At 40.8% G+C, this 21,391-nt stretch overlaps 1 protein-coding gene across 3 annotated transcripts in view; it reads left to right on the forward strand.

Moving 5' to 3' along the window:
• epn1 (epsin 1) overlaps positions 1-21,391 on the forward strand; it is a 40,858-nt gene that overhangs the window by 13,808 nt on the left and 5,659 nt on the right. The window contains exons 5-12 of one of the 3 annotated variants that reach the window (XM_034174586.1): positions 7,566-7,694; positions 8,048-8,168; positions 8,293-8,450; positions 9,694-9,765; positions 14,876-14,959; positions 19,180-19,456; positions 20,023-20,187; positions 20,438-20,671. In XM_034174586.1, the coding sequence (XP_034030477.1) occupies positions 7,566-7,694; positions 8,048-8,168; positions 8,293-8,450; positions 9,694-9,765; positions 14,876-14,959; positions 19,180-19,456; positions 20,023-20,187; positions 20,438-20,671 (1,240 nt within the window). The remainder of the gene's footprint in view (positions 1-7,565; positions 7,695-8,047; positions 8,169-8,292; positions 8,451-9,693; positions 9,766-14,875; positions 14,960-19,179; positions 19,457-20,022; positions 20,188-20,437; positions 20,672-21,391) is intronic. The other 2 variants (XM_034174588.1, XM_034174587.1) reach the window with 2 other exon arrangements.

Below are 21,391 nucleotides of genomic sequence, written 5' to 3' on the forward strand. Positions count from 1 at the left end.
AGTCTCAATGTTTTTTTTATGGTTTTCCATGTAATAAACACCATATATACCTGGTTTTGTATAATGGATTTTCGCTTACATCGGCTCAGACGTCCCATCCAGATGGAATGCATTTCCATTAAAAACGCCTCGCATGTACTGGACAGAGCAGTCTGGATGTGCCCAGCAACAGAGGTACGACATGAATTTCAGCACTGAGGCTTGCGGATTCAAGGAAAATAGATGATGATTAAAAGCCCGGGCGTTTTTTGGGGGGGGTCAAACCATGCTCAGACCCAGTGCCTAAACGAGGCAGGCCTTTATTCAAGGCTAGTGATTATGAACAAAATGCTGCTTGCTGCCTGCACTGTATGGTGTTAAGTTTCACATATATACCTGGGTGTAACGAACCAAAGACAACCACTTTAGATCAGAGCCCTCTACATAGCTGCAAACCCTCCCCATAGCCTGACGCGCACCTTCTTTATCGACAGAGACTGCAAGGGCTGTGATTGGTCACTTTTACGTTTTCACTCCTTCCTTGCCTGTCATATTTTAATTGTTTTTGCAGTGCGCCTGCCAATTATATTTCAGTCATGGATCAAATAGAGGAACGTTTGGCAGAAAAGTCCACAAATATGACCAACTTTACAACATGGAGTCAGAAAAGACACTCAAATGACCTACAATTAACATAGGGAAGTTGTATGTACCGTACCGTTGGTTTGGAGCTTGATGATTGTATAACGAAGTGGAGCTCGTTGAGGGACAAGTTAATCCAGAAAAGGCCATTGTTCCTGCTGTAAATTCCATTAAGACGTCCACCAAAGTGACTACCAACTTTAAAAGGTTCATGCACATGGCAACGTCATTGCATGGCCACAGAGTTACGGAGTTGTAGAAGCATAAATCAGGAGGATTTTAAGGTACCACTCCGCAGCAGACTTGGAAAAAAATTGACCAAATATAATCCTTTTTAATGCACATAATGCCCGGTGCTTATTTAAGGCAGGCATTTATTTTTTCTGACGAAGTTTTGACCTGGTCATTAAATGAGGCAGGTCCCGATTCAAGGTCAGGCGTTTAACCAAGTAAATATGTTAACCTAAATGGTGCTCGGGATTCCCCGTACATCGTTCAGCGCCTCCTGACTGTAACTAATCCGCTACATACATATAGATTTTAGATATATAGATAGACATGTAGATTTTGTCTGTTTTATACATATAGCGGATTTTGATTATAATGGTTCACCTGAATCCATTATATGCGAGTTTTACTGTATACATTTGGCAGGTGGTTTTCTATAAAGAGATGTATACTGACATTCACACACTGGTGTCAGGAGCTTTCATGACCAGCGCAGACATTTAATATATTGCTGAAGGCTGCTTAGGCACACAGACGGGAGTAACTCAGATTAGTCTTCCAACTCTTAAGTTAATGGAAACACCATTCTACTCACTGGACAATGATCACCACCATACATGCTGCTTCACCAGCAATCATTTTTCAAATCATACCAATGGGATTTACTAATTTATTTATTGCTGTCTTGAGGTCCTTTAAAAATTCTAATTTTCAAATGTTTGTCATTGAGTTATCTACCCCAAGACATTTCAGATATTTATTATTTGATTTTAATAATGTACTGAAAAAGAATCAAAACCAGTATGACTCAAGGAAGGTATGAAAAAAGGATTTCTAGCTATACAATTCCAGTTGTGTGTTTTGGAAAATGGTTAATTGTAACATCACACCACTGCAATGGTAGCTTGTTTTGTGAAATGCAAGACTAGGGATGGGTATCGAGAACCGGTTCCTTTCAGGTATCGTTAAGAAATTATTCGATCCACCGACATAAATAACCTTTTTGCTTAACGATTATCTTATCGGTCCTTCAGAGTGGCCGGTGTTTTTTTTTTTTTTTGGGGGGCGGGGGTGTTTGTCAGGAAAATGATCATTTCTATACATTGATTAGAGACCCTGCAGCGGGTCTGTAATCAACTTTTCTGCAGCGCGGCTTTGCATGAACCCTGAACCAATCAGAGCAGTGCTTCGATCTACTGCTTTGTTGTTTCATTGTTTTTTATTTGGCTTGATCTTAATTTTCCCCCGCTAAAACCCTAAAGAGCACATGTCTGTGAGTAATATTTACCTTTTTTTTTTATTTTTATTTTTTATGTTAAACTGACCTGTTATGATCTTCTGAAACGGTTGATGTATTTTATAACTTAAAAACGGGACCGATGCTAACGCGTTAGCATGTCTATGGCATTTTCGATGTTAAAGTTAGCATTAAGCTGTTACAGCTGTGATCACGTTTGTGTGCATTTGTTTTCTGTATAATAATTAATGGCTCAGCGTTTGTTGTCGTAAAAGAGTCAAATGTATTACAAATTGTACTACGACTGCAAGCAGTCATATACGGGCCCTCATTTCGCACGACCGCCTCATTCCGCACGACCGCCTACCCAGGCCAACGCGGCCCCTTGTGACCAGATGTGGGCATGTGTGTACAGGGGCAACCACTCATCCCATAGTTCATATTTCAAGCAAATCACACAATGCATGAAAGAGTTATGACATGTTGATGGTTCATCCACTAGGGGCGCTCAGAGCACAAACAGAGGGGGCAGGTGTGTTGAGGGGCCAACTGTCATCACACAGTCAGTCAGGCAAAGCATGGAGTTATCATGAATTGAGGGTCAAAATGGCGGCGCCATAGCGGCCACACCCTTCGACATAGAGAAAAGCTTTCGATAACTTTTGATCAGTATTGTCTCTGGATGATCTGGAAGAAATTTGAAGTGCACTGGACAAAATCCCTTGGAGTAGTTAGTTCAAATACAACGTGTGAAAATCACGCCAAAATGACAAGAAAATTCAAAATGGCCGAATTCCTTTTTGGACTAGACCCATGGTGCAAGAGACTTTTTTGTACGTCTAGGCACGTCACACGTGTACCAATTTTCATCTCCCTACTCCAAAAACACCCCTATGTGGAGGATTTTTTGAAAGTTTCAAGTGGGCACTATTGAGGCATTTTGCCCCGCCCATGGGTGACGCCCCTATGAATTGTAAGAGGTTGTCGTACTTGACCTGTGTATCAATTTTCATGATGATATGACAAAATTAAAGCCGTCAAAAGGAACGTAATTTCATGGCAAAGGGGCAATTTTCGGCACTCCGCCACACGGACGCCGTTACTCGTAACTTCACGGCGTTCATCACCTACATTCACCAACTTGTTCTGCATGTTTTAAAAGTGGAATGAAGTTGATTGGCTTAACTATGTGACATCAGGACCTGTTAAAGTAAAAATAGGACATTTCCTGTTACCACCGGGGGGCGCTATGGCAGAGGTGGGAAGTTAATATATGTAGACGTTCAGGGCGGAGCCGTCATCATGTCCAGCAAGTTTGAAGGATCTACGATGAAGTATGTGGGCGTGACAGCCGTTCGTGCTCTGAAAAGCTCGCCAAAGTTTGACGAACCCTAGCAGCCACGCCTTTTGACCTAATTACATTCTTTTGATAACTTTTGATCACCATGGGGTTTGATGATGTTGACCAAATTTGAAGACGATTGGATGAAATCCTTAGGATGAGTTCGTTCAAATGTAAGCAGTGGAAATGGCCAAAAATGTCAAAAGTTACTTCAAAATCGAAACTTAAAATCAAAATGGCCAACTTCCTGTCGACATTTCACCATGACGGTAAGAGACTTTTTCGTGTGTCCCAGCATGGAAAATATGTGTCCCGAATTTTGTGAGGCTACGACGAAAAAACCCCTATGCAAAGGGGTTTTTTTGAAAATTGCTAGGGGGCACTATTTTGTGATTTCGCTGTGACCATGTGCGACACCCCCAAAATATCGAATTTCGGATCCGGCCGGATGACTTTGCAAAGTTTGGTGAGTTTTTGAGCATGGCAACAGGCTGAAATTTCTATTTCAAGAGTGAGAATAATAATAATAATAATAATTAATAATAAACAGCGCAGTTACAATAGGGTCCTCGTAGGGCTTTTTCCTACTCTGACCCTAAATATTTTTTTTATTTATTTTTGTTTATATATTAATAATACTAGCAACAACAACAGTAATAGAAATAATAACTAATAATGCTACAATACAATTTTAGACAAAGCGACAAAAAGAACCTGTATAAAAACACAACAGAAAATATAAAACCAACTAACAATGAACATAAATAAATAAATATAGAAATAAATGTTTCCTGTGAACACCTAGTGAGTCTTACACCTCCACTTCATCCCTGTTTTATTTAAATTTAATGACAATTTTTTCGGTCAAACCATATTTTCAGTTTAATTTCTTCAGTGATTTCCTCCAGAACTATCTGTCAAGCAAGAAAACTGCTGCATCCCAGTAAGAGCAGAATACTACTGGAATGAATTTGAATAAGGAAAGTTGAGTTTTTCTCACCAAACTGGATGCTGCTACTCACTGCAGTTTATTGTCTGGAATGGTCCCAGATTGCATTTCAGAGCTTCTAGAATTCAAACATTTTTGTGCGGGTGGTGTTGAGGGTAATTTTTGGTTACAGCTTTTTTTGTTTTTCACCACTTTCATCGCTATGTGTCAATCGTGAGTCAGTTTTGTGCGGATTAAAGTCACTAACTGGGACTCCTGTCTTGTTACGAGAAAGAAACAAGAATCATCCTCCATTCTGTTCACACAGCTCCAAACACTGCGCGGCTCTCTGCCGAGTCAGAACGATAGAGTCCAGTCGGAATTAATAACTTCAAAGTGAAACGCCGTTTAAATCAATTCACACTTCTTTCCAAATGTTGTAATACAAACAAACTGCAATCGATCAAAACGCTTTTTTCCCCTCCCAAAATGAGACATCCTGCGCTGACGTGCAGCAGCCGGCTGGGCTCAGCTCAGAGGTACGGAGAGACATTCATGCCAAAATGTCTAAAAGGAAATGCTTTTGACACAAAATACAGATTTTATTTATTTTTACTTATGTCCAGAGATCAAGGATACAGTGACCAATTTCATATTTATTTACTTTAAGACTCAATAAAATACATAGAAAACCTGTAAAGCCTACTTTTAGTACACAGAAATTCACAAGAGGTATCAATAAGGGAATCGATAAAGAAACGGATCGATAAGCAGAATCGATAATGGCATCGATATCGATAAACTCTTATCAATACCCATCCCTATGCAAGACTGTCAGTTTTTTTCCATTGTAGTATTCCTTCAGTGGTTCCTAACTCTGGTCCTCGACCACCTCAGTGTACACATTGTTTGCCTTAGCGGTGGGAATTGCTTGAGATCTCATTATTTGATTCAGTTACAATTCAGAGGCCTGTGGTTTGATTTTAAAAGGATTATCAGTACACCATTGTACTTTTTTTTCCGACCGGATTTCTTTTGTCTCACCGTGTGACTACTTGGTACTTTTCAAAGCAAAGTATTGTAAGTACTGCAGTGTTCTGTAACTGATTCATTTCCAATGCATCCTTTAACATCTCAGTCATATTTGCACCCTTGTGGCTCTCATTCACTGATTCTAAATTCTAAAACCCAGGGGAGATGTGTTGTAAAATTTTGAGATTTTCTTTAGCGGTACAACAAGTGGTCCATCGCATAACAGTGCAAGCTTTGCATTTTGTATCGCCAGTTATCCGTCTTCATGATAAAGTGGTATAGAGGAAGATTTCTTAAAAAGAGACCTGAAAGTTTAGCTACAAATTGCCAGAAGATACATCTGATATGCAAGCCTGGATTTGATCTGTTTTGGTGAAAGAATATCCTTCTCTGCTCTACTCCACTATGAAGCTTTAGAGTGGTGTTGCAAAAGCAATATTTGCCTGTGTACAATTTCTCCAGTCACAGCCACATACTATAACTTCTCCTGGGTTGTCTGGGTGTCTTGGTGGCTTTCCTCATTCTTCTCCTTCTTGCACAGTCACTCAGTTTTTGGGAACTGTCAACTCCATGCAGATTTACCATAGAGTTCCATACTGTTTGTATTTCTTCATAATTGATGTAAATAAAGTCCAAAACATATTCAGTGGCAGCTTTACCATCAGAGAGCCTCTTCCACAACTACCACAAAAGACTCCAAGCTGTCAATGATGTTAAAGGGGGCAATACACTGTATTAAGAACAGAGGTATGTAAACTTTTGATCAGGGTCATTTGGGTAGTTTCTGTTGTCATTATGATTTAAAAAGAGTGAACACCGTTCTTTGACAATAAATGGCTTCACCGAACCACTAACCATGAGTGAAAATAAAATAGTTTTGTGTTATCATTCATATTCTTTGAAAAATGGCCAAAAAAAAAATTTTTTTTCATGATTTTCCCTTATAAATCATTGGTTGTCTGGATCAGAAATTTCAGTTAAATATATCATATAGCAGACGAACAAAATGATATTTGAGAAGTGAAATGAAGTTTCTAGTATTTACAGCAAGTGTGCAGTAATTATTTAAACAAAATTGGGCAGTTGCATAAATTTGGGCGCCCTTGTCATTTTATTGATTTGAATACATTTAGCACTAATTATTGGAACACAGAATTGGTTTGGTAAGCTCATTGATCCTTCACCTTACACAGGTGAATCCAATCATGAGAAAGGGTATTTAACATGGCCATTTGCAAATGTTTCTCCTCTTTGCATCTCTTCTAATGAGTGGCAACATGGGAGCCTCAAAACAACTCTCAAATGACCTGAAAACAAAGATTGTTCAACATCATGGTTTAGGGGAAGGATACAAAAAGCTATCTCAGAGATTTCAGCTATCCGTTTCCACTGTGAGGAACATAGTGAAGAAATGGAAGACCGCAGGCACAGTAAACGGACTGCAAATGGACTGCATTTATATAGCGCTTTTCCATCTGCATCAGATGCTCAAAGCGCTTTACAATTATGCCTCACATTCACCCCGATGTCAGGGTGCTGCCATACAAGGCGCTCACTACACACCGGGAGCTAGAGGGGATTAAAGGCCTTGCCCAAGGGCCCTCAGTGATTTTCCAGTCAGGTGGGGATTTGAACCGAGGATCTTCTGGTCTCAAGCCCAACACCTTAACCACTAGACCATCACCTCCCCAAGTACCACAGTACTAGTTAAGGCGCGAAGTGGCAGGCCAAGAAAAATCTAAGATAAGCTGAAGTGAAGGAGAACAGTCATAGTCAACCCACAGACCTGCTCCAAAGACCTACAACATGATCTTGCTGCAGATAGTGTGTCTGTGCATCGTTCAACTGTACAGCGCACTTTGCACAAGGAGATGCTGGATGAGAGAGTAATGCAGAGGAAGCCTTCTCTGCGTACATGCCACAAGCTTCATTTTGGAATAAGGTGCTGTGGACTGATGAAACTAAAATTTTGTTGGACATAACAAGGTGTGGTATGCATGGCTGAAAAAGAACACAACATTCCAAGAAAAACACTTGGAAATCATCAGGGGTGCCCAAACTTTTACATACCACTGTATATAATATGTGAACAAGTTGTCAATAATTGTATAGGCTTATAAGATGGACACTTTTAATTTAACTTTTCTATTGGTGAATGTGCATTTTCTTTGTACTAGGCCATGACTCTTATGGAGTACCTGATCAAGACTGGTTCAGAACGTGTTGCCCAACAGTGCCGAGAGAACATATATGCAGTCCAAACGCTGAAAGATTTCCAGTATATTGACAGAGATGGCAAAGATCAGGTACACAAACACACCAATGCTACACTATACAGACTCAAGGTACGTGAATACAGAGCAAGGTCTAGGTTTGCGGAGTGTAGGTACACGTGCAAAACGGGCCACTTGTGGTTCAATCAAGGACAAAGGGTGACCTCTTTTGCAAACATTCTGAAGTGACAAAATAAAACAGGTTCATGCAGGAGTGGAAACTGTAAGTGCAGTGTGATGACAAGTTAAACAGTATAATAGGTGTATGGTATTACAAAAAAGCAAGGATAAAGTAGTGTTTATTTAAGAGTTAGTATTAAAGACGGAATGTTGATATACAGAACATAGAGTAATTGTTGGCTCATAGAGTACTTGTGTTTTTCCAGGGGGTGAATGTGCGAGAGAAAGCCAAACAGTTGGTGACCCTGCTGAAAGATGAAGAGAGGCTAAGAGAAGAAAGGATTCATGCCCTCAAAACCAAAGAGAAGATGGCACAGACCTCTAGTGGTGAGTTGACTGCTTTAACCACTGTGTGCTAACGTCACACCAGGCTGATCGGGCATTAGCTCTCAGTAGTTCATACTGAAATAATCCTCCAGTTTCTACATGTAATTTTTTGTTTCTGCCCTAGCCTCCTCAGCTCCCTCAGCACCCAGCCTGGGTGGTAGTCTATCATTGGGCTCCCACTCTGGAGGGGCTGATCCTGAGCAGGCATGGCCACAGAGCTCTGGAGAGGAGGACCTGCAGCTCCAGCTGGCTTTGGCCATGAGTAAAGAAGAGGCAGAACAGGTAACAAAAGAGGAACTGTTGACAGAGCTAGATAATTGCTGTGTCTAGCATGGATTACAGCACAGTAGTTTGAATAACATGTATGGTAGACTAATGGCACCTTGACACTTACACTAATTTGATCTCCACATTGCTGTGCAGTTCACTGTGCCAATGTTTCCCACTTTGTCCCGCTGGACCTCATGCTTTGTCCCACTTGACGCCACGCTATATAAAATAATCATGTCGTAGCCAATGACGCATTTGCTCTCAGAACTTGGCTGATGACACCATTCTCTCATTGCTCCCAGAATCACAAAGAAATTGATCGGGGGTGCCCAACTTCTTTTGAACCAAGATCTACTTTAAAGCTTGACAGTGTATCGAGCTCTACCAAGCCATAGCGTAGGCACAATTTATTGTGCACCAATATAATAACACAGTTTTCTGGCACAAAGATAAATTTTTAACAAAGGTGATTTTCATGTGTGAAAAGGCAGACTCACACACATATGTTGATCCAAAAAGTGCAGTCAAATTCTGTGCTGTTTGTCTGAGGCTGGGGTACTTCTCTTTCTGCATTAGATTCCAGAATTGGACATTCATGCCTGGTGTTGCTCTGGATTTGAGCTCAATGTAATTTCTCAGTGTGAGGATCTCATTCTTAGTAGCACAGCTATTGAGGTTGAAGAGTAGTACTACTTTAGACATTATATATGCATGTGCAGATAGGAAGAACTGCGTGAGATTTTTTTTTTTTTTTTTTTTCTCTCTCCATACAAGTCACTGGGACTCAGCCTGCAATCAGCTGGTTGATTGCGATCGTCTGGTTGGGCTTGCCAGAGTTAGATAATGTATCTGTAAAAATTATGTTTATTATAGATGTAATATCTCGTCATAATCGTTCAGATGCTCTGCACGCAATGACACCCAGTGACACGTGTTGTTTTCGAATAGGTTGTGCAGTTTTCACCACTAGTTCACAAAATTAATGTGTGCCAGAGGTTTTGAACATTTCAAAATTTTCTTTGCACGCTGGCATGCAGCTGGTCGCAGTTCACGCACCATTTGCAACAGTTTGCGATGAGTTTACTCATTGGCATGCAAGATTCCGTGCCAGTGCAGGGATCAAATTCATGCAAGTGTCAAGGTGCCTTAACAATAGCTAAAATTTCCATTTTTATCCTTTGAAACGCGTGAGTACACAGAAGTATTCACTACGCTGAGCTTTGCTCTCACTGTGTGACCCCATGACCTCCCCCAGACTAGCACGGACCCTCTGGAGGACGCAGAGCTTCGCTATGCACTCACACTCAGCAAAGAGATTCACCAAAAGGTCAGGGGCATAGGATGTGCACATCCCGCTGGTTAGCCAAGCATCAACTATCTTTCTTTCTGTCCCTGAAATAGAATTTGTTTGATATGAAATGGCAAACAATCACAACAATTAATTTATGCTCATACTGTATTTGTGTGATGCTCTTAAAGCTGTATGGCCTTTCACATTTCACAAAACTGTTAAAAATGTAGTTTCTACCTAAATCCAAGCATTATAATGTAGGTTTATTTTTGTAACTGGTTGCAAAATTACAGCTCTTTTCAGTGTAGAAAATATATTTACCTGAGGGGAATGCTATAGCAAATATTTTCTTTTCCTTCTTGCGCCATAGTGTAGACTAACTGAACAAGGGTGCACATATGCACTTGCATGACGTTTTGAGATTACCTGTTACCTGACCTACTTGCTTTAGGTGCGGTCCCGGGAGGTGCACGCTAACACCCATAAAATGTCTTTTAAATCACTTCAGAGGGGTTATCTGGTTTCAAAAGCAGCATAAGTGCTTATTTCTCACTAACCTTTCCAAAATATATGAGAAATGTTAGATTTACACAAAAATTTGCTTGTTTGATTGCTTTCCACCTTCTTGGTTTGTTTTGTTAGTGAGCAGCCAGCTGATGTCACGCTGCCTTTCTTTACTCCAATTGGCAGTTGCATTGTCCTTCCCAGCATCCCTTGCGCACATTGGGGGGAGCCCACATGTGATCTGATGTCACTACCTAATATAGGTCATGGCTGTCTGATTGCTTGAATTTTAGTCATATTGACAATATCATATTATGAATATCTTATTTAAATGCAAAGGAATAAAATCATAGTGGTGAGAGAGAAAAGAAAATTCTTCTTATGACTTCAATCTTAAAAAACCCAGGGGCCGTACAGCTTTAATGGTTGGCATAATATCTTTGAATTAAGTTTTGAATGTCAACATGACAGGCACACCTTGATTGCATCATTTCACCTTCTCTGTGGTGATGCATGGTGGCAAAATTACAAAAAATGGTTTCTATCCAGATATGTTTGTACGTCACTAGACAATAAAATGAAGCCCCAAAGAACAAATGAACTTTTAATTAAATTAAGTTTTGCATGGAAATTATTTATCATTGTTAAATCACAAGTGTCTTAAATTCTTTCTCCCTCTAATCCATTTATGGCATGCAGAGTGAAAACCTTTTGTCTTTCGTCTTGTCTATACTTGCCACTTGTCTTTTGTGCCTCATTTTTTTCATTTTCTATGCAGAGTCCACAGCATTTTGTATCATCAATCAATCATTCAATTTTTTTTATATAGCGCCAAATCACAACAAACAGTTGCCCCAAGGCGCCTTATATTGTAAGGCAAGGCCATACAATAATTATGTAAAACCCCAACGGTCAAAACGACCCCCTGTGAGCAAGCACTTGGCTACAGTGGGAAGGAAAAACTCCCTTTTAACAGGAAGAAACCTCCAGCAGAACCAGGCTCAGGGAGGGGCAGTCTTCTGCTGGGACTGGTTGGGGCTGAGGGAGAGAACCAGGAAAAAGACATGCTGTGGAGGGGAGCAGAGATCGATCACTAATGATTAAATGCAGAGTGGTGCATACAGAGCAAAAAGAGAAAGAAACAGTGCATCATGGGAACCCCCCAGCAGTCTACGTCTATAGCAGCATAACTAAGGGATGTTTCAGGGTCACCTGATCCAGCCCTAACTATAAGCTTTAGCAAAAAGGAAAGTTTTAAGCCTAATCTTAAAAGTAGAGAGGGTGTCTGTCTCCCTGATCTGAATTGGGAGCTGGTTCCACAGGAGAGGAGCCTGAAAGCTGAAGGCTCTGCCTCCCATTCTACTCTTACAAACCCTAGGAACTACAACTAAGCCTGCAGTCTGAGAGCGAAGCGCTCTATTGGGGTGATATGGTACTACGAGGTCCCTAAGATAAGATGGGACCTGATTATTCAAAACCTTATAAGTAAGAAGAAGAATTTTAAATTCTATTCTAGAATTAACAGGAAGCCAATGAAGAGAGGCCAATATGGGTGAGATATGCTCTCTCCTTCTAGTCCCCGTTAGTACTCTAGCTGCATGAAACATGTTTAATCAGGAAACGAATAGAGGACATTTTTAAAGGATAAAAAATTGATTGTGTTCTTTAGTTGCACGGGACATGTCCACATTTAAGGGGTGAACCCACTTCTCATGATTGGAAATACAACAGTAGTTAGGGCACTCTTTGTGACACAAAGACACATGTGTCTGGGCAGGTGGTTTGTCTTTCAGGCACACCCACAACATTCCCCCCGTGGTGTTGTTTCATCATGGAGTTTGCCAACACGTTTTCATCAATTAAAAAAAATTGTAATAATCACACAGATGCAGTGTGGTTCCGTTATCATGGAGATGCAGAAATCAAGCAGACATGATTAGAGCCCGACCGATATAGCGGCCGGTCGATATTATTGGCAGATATAAGCCCTTTTCAAAGTACTCACTATTGGCCGAAATTTTGCCGATAGAACGCCGATAATTTTTCATAAACAGAACAGTTACTGAAATAATGTTTGTGTCAGCAATGTAAAATGTCCTTGCACCGTTTGTCCAGTAGATGGAGCTCTGACTCCATTCAACTGAGAGCTGCTTACACCCCTGCTTAAATGTCTTCATCACCGGCCCCCGTAGTTCGCCGTCACACTGCACTGATCGGCTGACAATGTTTGTGTCAGCAGTGTAAAATATCCTTGCACCGTTTGTCCAGTAGATGGAGTTCTGACTCATTCAACTGAGAGCTGCTTACACCCCTGCTTAAATATCTTCATCACCGGCCCCCGTAGTTCGCCATCACACTGCACTGATTGGCTGACAAAAGCATACAAGTAAGTTTATAAGGATCTATATCCTTATCCTGAACCTATATCTAAGTTGCAGCAACAAGAGGTACAAGATCAGATGTATTTCACAACTCTTTTTAAGGATATGTATTTACTAATTTCACAAAGGTTTAATTCTTGATTGCATTTTTTTGAAGTTGAAAATTCTTCTCTGCTATAAAGTTAATCAATATGAGGACAAAGCTTCAGCTTTTAGCTCATACCTTTTTTGTTAAGGGACCAAGAAAGAACTTTTTATTCATTTAAAAAAGTAATAATAATATCGGCTGATTTATCAGCTATCGGCAAATCAGCCGATTTATCGATTATCTGCATTTTTTTCATCCAACTATCGTTATCGGCATCGGCTTCAAAAAATTCATATCGGTTGGGCTCTAGACATGATTTTATTTTTTTAGTCAAAGGTAAAATGCACAACTGCATATGACTGAGGATTTCACTCCACCTCCTGATATAAAGCCCATGTCGCACAAATAAATTATGCAATCAGGGATTTATCAGTCAATCATATTACATGCATGGCAAGACCACCTGTCATGCATACAAAAACAGGCATGTTTGGAGGGTTTTTTTACCTGCTCCATGATTTATTTTGCACACACAAAGAGGGACAATGTTTTTCAATTGTCATTCACCTCCATATTTTATGAATGGCAAAAAACTACTTTTACACCAATGTTTATGTCCACACAAGATTAATATAACCTGAGGTAATTTTGTGGATCGTATTACAGAAAACTGATGGTCAAGTTGTTAAGGCAGTGGGCTTGTAACCAGAGGATCCTCTGTTTAAATCTCTCCTGTGTGAAGGTCATTAGTCCCTAATTTGCACCCAGTGTGTAGTGAGTGCCTTGCATGGTAGCACCCTGGCGTGTGTGAGACTGAGAGAGACAGAGAGAGAGTAGGTGAATGTGAGACATCACTATAAAGCACCTTGAATATGTAAGCACTATATACTATGTGCTGTACATTTATCATTTTATAGATAGTAAAAGGCACAACTTTGTGGATGTGCGCACTCCGCATTCGAAATAGGACGGACCAAAAACGCAACAGATGTGACTCATACATGAAGCACCGCAAACCTAGTCTGTGAAAATCCAGCCTTAGACACACATCTACGAGTCAAATGTGTCTGGTAGATCGTGGAAAATACTGTGTTGAGGTGTGTCACGTAACGTGTCGTCGTAGGTGGGTTCTCCCCTTTATTCTACACAGCATCAGAGGCTTTCCTTCCAGTACATCCAGTATGTCCCTGAATTCCTCTGCAACATCTGTCTTGAGAACTCTTCTTAATTGATCATTACTGGCTGTATAAAGTTGGATCTGTTTCCAACCCTTTTTATTGTAACTTATTGTTTACCAAATAACTGCAGAACTGACTGTTAATACAGAGTAATGTGACTGTGTGAACTGGGATCTGCATGAACTAAAATAACAACCACTTCTTTGAATGGAATGTTCATACTGATGGTGTGCCTCAGCACATTAAGCAACTACATCAGCTTTGAATTATAAAACAGCCTTGTTGCCTCTGTTTCAACACCATTTGGCAGTGCAGCCCCTCCTTATTCTATTTTAAAACCGCATTTAAACACCATATTTTGATTGTGGTGGGAATTTTGATATGCATATTGATCTGCTGCAGTAGATTGATTCTCTTGCCTCATTGTCTGTTGTATCATTAAAAATGTCAAGGGAAAGCGTCACAGGGTGTGTTGTTTTGATATAGATCTGTGTAACTGTGGCACATCTGAATTCAATTAGTTTTGCTAAGACAAGTCCACTCGGTGTGGACCTTGCTTGTGCAGTTGTTTTTTGTGAGGAAGCTGCTTTTCTTATTTCTTGCAGCTCAAAACAATTAAAGCCACAATCAAAACATTAAAGCATCCTTTGTTCAAATATACAAATACATTTTACAATCAGATCTGATTATTTTGCCACTTCAGCGAGATTATCTTAACGGAGAGAATTGGTCTGGATTGATACTGTATATGCAAGGAATGGTGAATTCCTAAAGACTGAGTAGCTGACAGCAGATGTCTGTTTTCCTGATAATAATTGTCACACATGGGCTTGTAAGTGTTCTTAAAACTCCCTGCAGTGATTGCAGGTTAGGATTTCACTTTTCATTCTGTCTGATTGAGACTTATTCTGAAAGCTGATCTCAAATCTGTACCTTTATTGTAGTGTTCTAAAGTTGAGTGTGAGGTTCCTGACATGATGGTATATGATTGACAGGAGGAGCGGCTGCGTCGAGGGGATGACCTAAGATTACAGATGGCCATTGAAGAGAGCAAGAGGGAGAAGCCAAAACCAGAGGAGGTATGTCAAACCTCATCCTCTTTCTGTTCTGCTCTAGCTATCTTATTGAGTGTTTGCTTTGCGAAAGCATGTTCAGTGGAATAAATTGGCAGATTGCTGTTCTTGTACAAGTATTGTAATTTGAGAGTTGAGTGTGTTGAATGAATTTTTGTGTTTTGCCCCCTGTCTCCAGATGCTTTGTAATACTTACCAATGATCAAACTTTATATGCCAAACCTAGAGTTGTTTTTTACTTGGCAGATAGATATAAGATGCAGAATTTTTTTTTCTTTTCCTCAGTCTATACTAAAAGGCCACCTTGCCCAACCTTGCCAAGATCTGTGTAAATAAATTGTCAAAGTAGGACTTTAGTTTGAACAATGTCTCAAGTACCACTATCCTTTAGTATGTATGTATTTATGTGTGTTTCAGAGCTGAACAGTAAGTTTGAAGTAGGTTTATTTTTATATTTCTGTAGAACTTTTGCTTTACTTTTTTTTTTGTCAGGAATGTGATGTCCCTTTCTCTTTATTTTCCCCTTGTTGAGGCCATAATTGCCATTTTGTGCTTTCGCAGACTTCTGGTTTAAATTTGGCCTTTGTCGGGAAGCTGCTACTCATCTTTTACTCTATAAATTTTTAAGCAAACACGTCTAATCACAGAAAGCTGTTAAACAGTAATGTAAATATATTTGCCTCCACTAGCTATTTAATTCAATTTCAATTTATTTAATTTATATAGCGCCAAATCACAACAAAGCTACCTCAAGGCGCTTCACACAAGTAAGGTCTAACTTGCCAACCCCTAGAGCAAGCACACAGGTGACAGGTGGCAATCAGTTTTTGAGGTCTGGAGGCTGTCTCAGTCTTGGCCTTGGCTTTGGCATCATCTGGCCTCAAAGTATAAACCAAAGCTGCTCATTTTTACTTATTTTTCACCCTGTTTGCTTCCCACCAAACAAAAAAAGCTCCAGAAATGGTAACTTAACGCATACGATGGTCTATGCACACACAATGCTTAAATCCATTGTTTTGTAGTCACCACAGTACTACATGAACACATACACATGCTACGCTACATATACGATATTAACATGTAAAAATCTTCCGAAACAGCCTCGTTACTACCCAAGCATTATGATATTCCTTCGCCTACCTATTTATGTCTGTGATCCCAACACATTGCATTCCGAAAGTATACTAAAGCTTATATAAGGTCACGTCAGAGTCACTTGGCTATGACTTGAAATTACACGTGAGTTTATGGGAACGGGCCACAGAAACCACAATAGACTTTATATAATACTTGGCCTCGGATGCTATGGCCTTGGCCTGGAGCTATTGTGACTCGACCTTGGCCTCAGGGGAGGTGGATTCGACTACAACACTGACAGTACTTCTGTAGGATATTACATGGGGAAAACAAAGTTCACCTGATGCAGTAGGGTTTGTCGTTGCTGGGCCGGTAGCATAGATTTACATTTACGCTACCTGGCTATACCTGCCTGCAGTAGCAGGAGGCTATCCCAGTACCCACCCGTTGTGCATAAACTGATGAGATCATTGCGCGCGTAGCCCAAGAACTGTCCGCAGAGCAAAAGAAGAAAAGGCAAGAAGTGTGTGTTGGTCCCAATATAGATATTACAGATGATTTTCTCATGGAGAGTACGACAGTGAACAACAGCCAAAGCAGCCAGCTTCATGAGGATGCACTGGCGAATTTGGAGAGCAGCGCGGTACCAACCAAAACAACAAAAGTTAAAGTGAGCCAACTTTTTATGTATGTTTGCGCTAGGTGTCATGCATTTTGAAATGACATTAAATATTGTTAATGTGATTCTACGTGTTGTGTATCTCAGTAAGTGATAATAATGCAAATAACATGCAGATATTCACTCTCGTTTAACTCGGGTGAATATCTGTCATTTTGGGCGATGGCATTAATTATTTTTGATCAATTACTTTTGAGCTATTGTTTACACAAGCTGCCTGAGATGGACAAATTTGCCTACTCATCTAAAATTGTTAATGTCCAAGCACTACTGTGTTACCAGCACTATAAAATTGGACAAAACAAATATAAGGATTATGTCCAATAAAAGTCATCACTAGTGAGGGAATCTAACAAAAGTCCCATAACAGTTCTAAAGGCGTTAGAAGCTTCTTCTGTGCTTTTGATTTGAGAAACTGTACATGGGGCAAATCTTGTTTTTTGCAACATGAGTTTTGTGAAGTAGTGAAACTGAGAAGGACATTTCAGGTACAGTTTGCTAGCTGGCACATGGGAGAGATGAGCCTAGAATTTTTTTGTTGTTTGTTTTAACCCTCTGGGGCTGACACCATTGTATACGACGGCTTAGTACAAGTTTTACTAAATTATAAATAACTTTTTAGTGATATGAGATAGAAACGTACTTTTTTTTTTTTTTTTTTTGCTGAAAAGTAAACTCCGCGGACTTTCGAGCAAGCCATCCACCATGTTTGTACTCCTCGTAGAAGCTGTGTGATGACGTGTCCAATTGGAATTGGTTCAACGTCACAGGGTTTTCCAATATCCAATCATAGGGCAGAGCAGTCTCACATGGTAGGACAACGATTGTTAGGAGCAGCGATGTGTTACTCTTTGGGATGTGAATGCTGTTTGAATAGCCCTCTGGCTGCTGTCTCCATGCCTAAAAGCGCAGCGTTGCGCATATGAATGGGGGCGAGCAGTGTTAACAGGGCTTCAAACTGTGAAGATAGGTTGTTTACAGTGCAGGAACACATTCCAAGAGGGACAATGTTTCTGTGAAGGCTCTGTTGTTCATGTGGTTTCCATAGTAGAGAAGCTTGAATCTTCGACTGGACTGGGTTGCTTGACGCGAGAACATTTCGCTTCAAATCACAGAAGCTTCCTCAGCTAAACTTCTTGCTCTGGTAGTCTGACTTCTGTCTTGACTCTTGTAGAGAAGAACAAACAGAAGCCACAAAAGATGGAGTTTTATTAACCAGACCCCTCCTACCGAGAGGCAGACTGCTATTGGGTAGTGACTAAACAATTGCTTTAATTAGCACCTATTGTGCTCTAGTTAGCACCCTCCTAATGACAGGGTAGGTTTCTCTCCTAACGATGGGACTGACAGCTCTCCTGACGAGTCTCCTGATGACGTCAATAACTCATTACCATGAACAAAAGACTTAAACTGCTTTGACCTGAGTACCCCATTGTAAACAGGGGACAAAGCGTGTCTCAGACCCCCTCCCCGGTTAAGGCTGGGTTTCAACTGTTTCACATACAATGCCTCCTTCACCCCTCTCTCAAACCATTTCTTCTCTCTGGCTAAGATTTTAACTTCCTTGTCCTCAAACATGTGGTTAGTGTCTTTAAGGTGGAGATGAACTGTAGACTGAGATCCACTGGCACCCTTTCTGCGGTGCTGGTATAGCCTTTTGTGTAATGGCTGCTTAGTCTCACCTATGTAGTGTTCGTTACAGTTTTCCTGACATCTGATAGAATACACTACATTGCTTTGTTTGTAAAAAGGGATCCTGTCCTTAGGGTGAACTAATTTCTGTCTGAAGGTGTTAACAGGTTTAAAGTAAACTGGGGTTTTGTTCTGTCTGAAGATCCTCTGTAGTTTTTCCCCTACTCATGCTAAATAAGGGAGAGACACTCCTCTTCTTCTTGTCTCCGTCTCCTGTCTGTCTGGTCTCCTTGTTCTTTGGGACTTTTGCACTTTATCCAGGGACCAACTACAGAGGATTACAATGGGGTACTGAGGCGAGTGAGTCCAAAAAATGCCCTCGTACCCCAGTGGGTTAATAATAAAGGCTTTCTCTGAACATATTTTACAGTCTGTGCTTAAAATTCAAGAGTGCAAATAATTCTGTCCAGGACGATATGTGTTTATTGAATTATCATGTTAATGTCAACCAAAATCAAGACGTATATTCTGTTTAAATAAGTTCAATTTGGAGTCTGTGTGGTTTATTTATTTTGTCATTGTTATTCTGGAAATGGTGCTTGTTCATGTCAAGGTTAAATTTCACTGTTTAAAAAATATACTTGTACAGGGAAGGAAATGAGGCCAACTATGATATGCAATCACATCTCCAGAGATCGTGCATGTGTGTAAAAATTAATTGTACTAACTGACTCATTCATTTCTCAGTGGTTTTTAAATTTTATTCACTTCCACCTGTAATTGGATGTCCATCAGATTTGGCCTAAAATCAGCTGTATACTGCACTGTTGTCACACAGAGTGCTCTAATGGAGTTGAGTGCTGTGGACCCCTGGGCGGCCCCTGCATCTGCCACAGTGGGCTCTGCTGGCTCCTCCCCTCCACCCACAGTTTCTGCCCCTGTTGCTTCAGGCCCATGGGGCACGTCTACAGACCCGTGGGGGGTTGCGTCACCCACGTCTCCAACTAGCTCAGACCCCTGGGGTGGAGGAGCTCCATCCACAATAGCTGGGCCTCCAGACCCCTGGGGAGAGACATCCAACAGAGTTAACAACGTTGAGCCCTGGGGAAGCTCAGGTAAGCAGCTGTACCACTTTTGGTCAGTTTAGCCAATCAGGTTGTTGGTTGTAATCTGTAAGAACTTCACAGACTGTCAAAAGAGAACCACATCCTTGACTGAAAGAGGATATGAGCCCATCGGTTGTCTGCGTGCCATGTCCCACCTACTACATTTATTTCATGTCACTGCGTTGTCGTATGTTCTCGTCCACTTTGATGCTTTCAAACAACAATGAGGAAAGCAAGCATGCTTACTCCATTCTCCCTCCGTGTCTAAACCAGGCATTTTTATCCTCTTGTTTCTACTCAGGACTGACTGTGGCTGAGTCTCAACTAGAGCTCCCTCTTCTCTTGTCCTTTATTTGCCTTTTTAATTTATGAGGTAGCCTTTTGTCATCTCTCCTCTGCCTCTGCTCAATGACAAAAGGTGAAAGCGTTCACCTGTCGATAATCACCTCAGAGGTCAAGGAGAGAAACAGTGTTGGAACCCAGCCCAGTTTCCTGTACCCTCCTTATTGTGAATGATACCTGAAAGGTGTTGTGTTAACCCTTCCCTCCCCTGCGTCTCCTCCCCTGTCCTGTAGCTGTGACCCCCCCCAGTGCTGACCCCTGGGGCCCCCCAGTACCCCCCAGCACTTCTTCCTCAGGGGGGCCAATAGACCCTTGGTCAAGGGATGGGCCTGTCCCTGCCTCTGACCCAGTCACCTCTGACATCTGGAGTGGCACCGCCAAACACACTAATGGCACAGGTACATTCACACTAAAAGCTACATAAACTAAAGACTGAAATACATTGACATATTTTACAGGGATTTTCGTCAAAGTATCATTACTGACTTTCCATATGCATGTACACATAACAGGCATTTCATCCTCCTCTAGTGTGTGTGTTTGGTCATGGTAGGTTTTTTTCCCCTTTGTTTTGTGGTTCATATCCAATGGGGTTTTTTTTTTTTTTGCACGTGTCTTTGGTCTCACTGTTCCATGTCCCACTCTTAGGAGACCCAGAACTGAGAGGGTCAACCAGCTGTGACAGCACAAGCTCTCCAGTCCCTTTTGATTTATCGTCTCTTGGTTCTTCACTTCCCGTTCGTAAGACGCCTGAGTCCTTCCTTGGTCCCAATGCAGCACTGGTGGACCTTGATTCCTTGGTGTCATCTAAACCCAAACAACCTCCTCCTCCTCCTATTGTCTCCTCATCTTCGGCACATAACCCTTTCCTTCAGAACACAGGTAAGCGCAGCCATCCAGTTAACGTGTTGCCTGAAAGGTAAACGCTCTTTAAAGTGTGTCATCACATTGAACTAAACATTTGTGAGCAATTCACAGTAATGCATAGATGCTGCATAATATACTGTGTCAATACATGTAATTTGAAACAAAGTACAGCAACTAGTTTTTTACTGATTCCTAAAATAAGGGCCTAAACATGCTTTCAGTCTTTCATGCATTATATACATTTCTGTTCTCATTTTACAATATTTTGAGAAATCCAGTTTCAAAATTCCTTAATTTTGTATATGTTGTTATTAAAAATATATAAATGGGTATTCATAGGCAAATAAGACGTCATTGCATGTAGTTTAGCTGTTGTTTTAATATATACTCAACAAAAATATAAACGCAACACTTTTGGTTTTGCTCCCATTTTGTATGAGATGAACTCAAAGAGCTAAAACTTTTTCCACATACACAATATCACCATTTCCCTCAAATATTGTTCACAAACCAGTCTAAATCTGTGATAGTGAGCACTTCTCTCTTGCTGAGATAATCCATACCACCTCACAGGTGTGCCATACCAAGATGCTGATTAGACACCATGATTAGTGCATAGGTGTGCCTTAGACTGCCCACAATAAAAGGCCACTCTGAAAGGTGCAGTTTTGTTTTATTGGGGGGGGATACCAGTCAGTATCTGGTGTGACCACCATTTGCCTCATGCAGTTCAAC

Source organism: Thalassophryne amazonica, chromosome 7 (genome assembly GCF_902500255.1).
Source record: "Thalassophryne amazonica chromosome 7, fThaAma1.1, whole genome shotgun sequence".
Classification (NCBI taxonomy): domain Eukaryota; kingdom Metazoa; phylum Chordata; class Actinopteri; order Batrachoidiformes; family Batrachoididae; genus Thalassophryne; species Thalassophryne amazonica.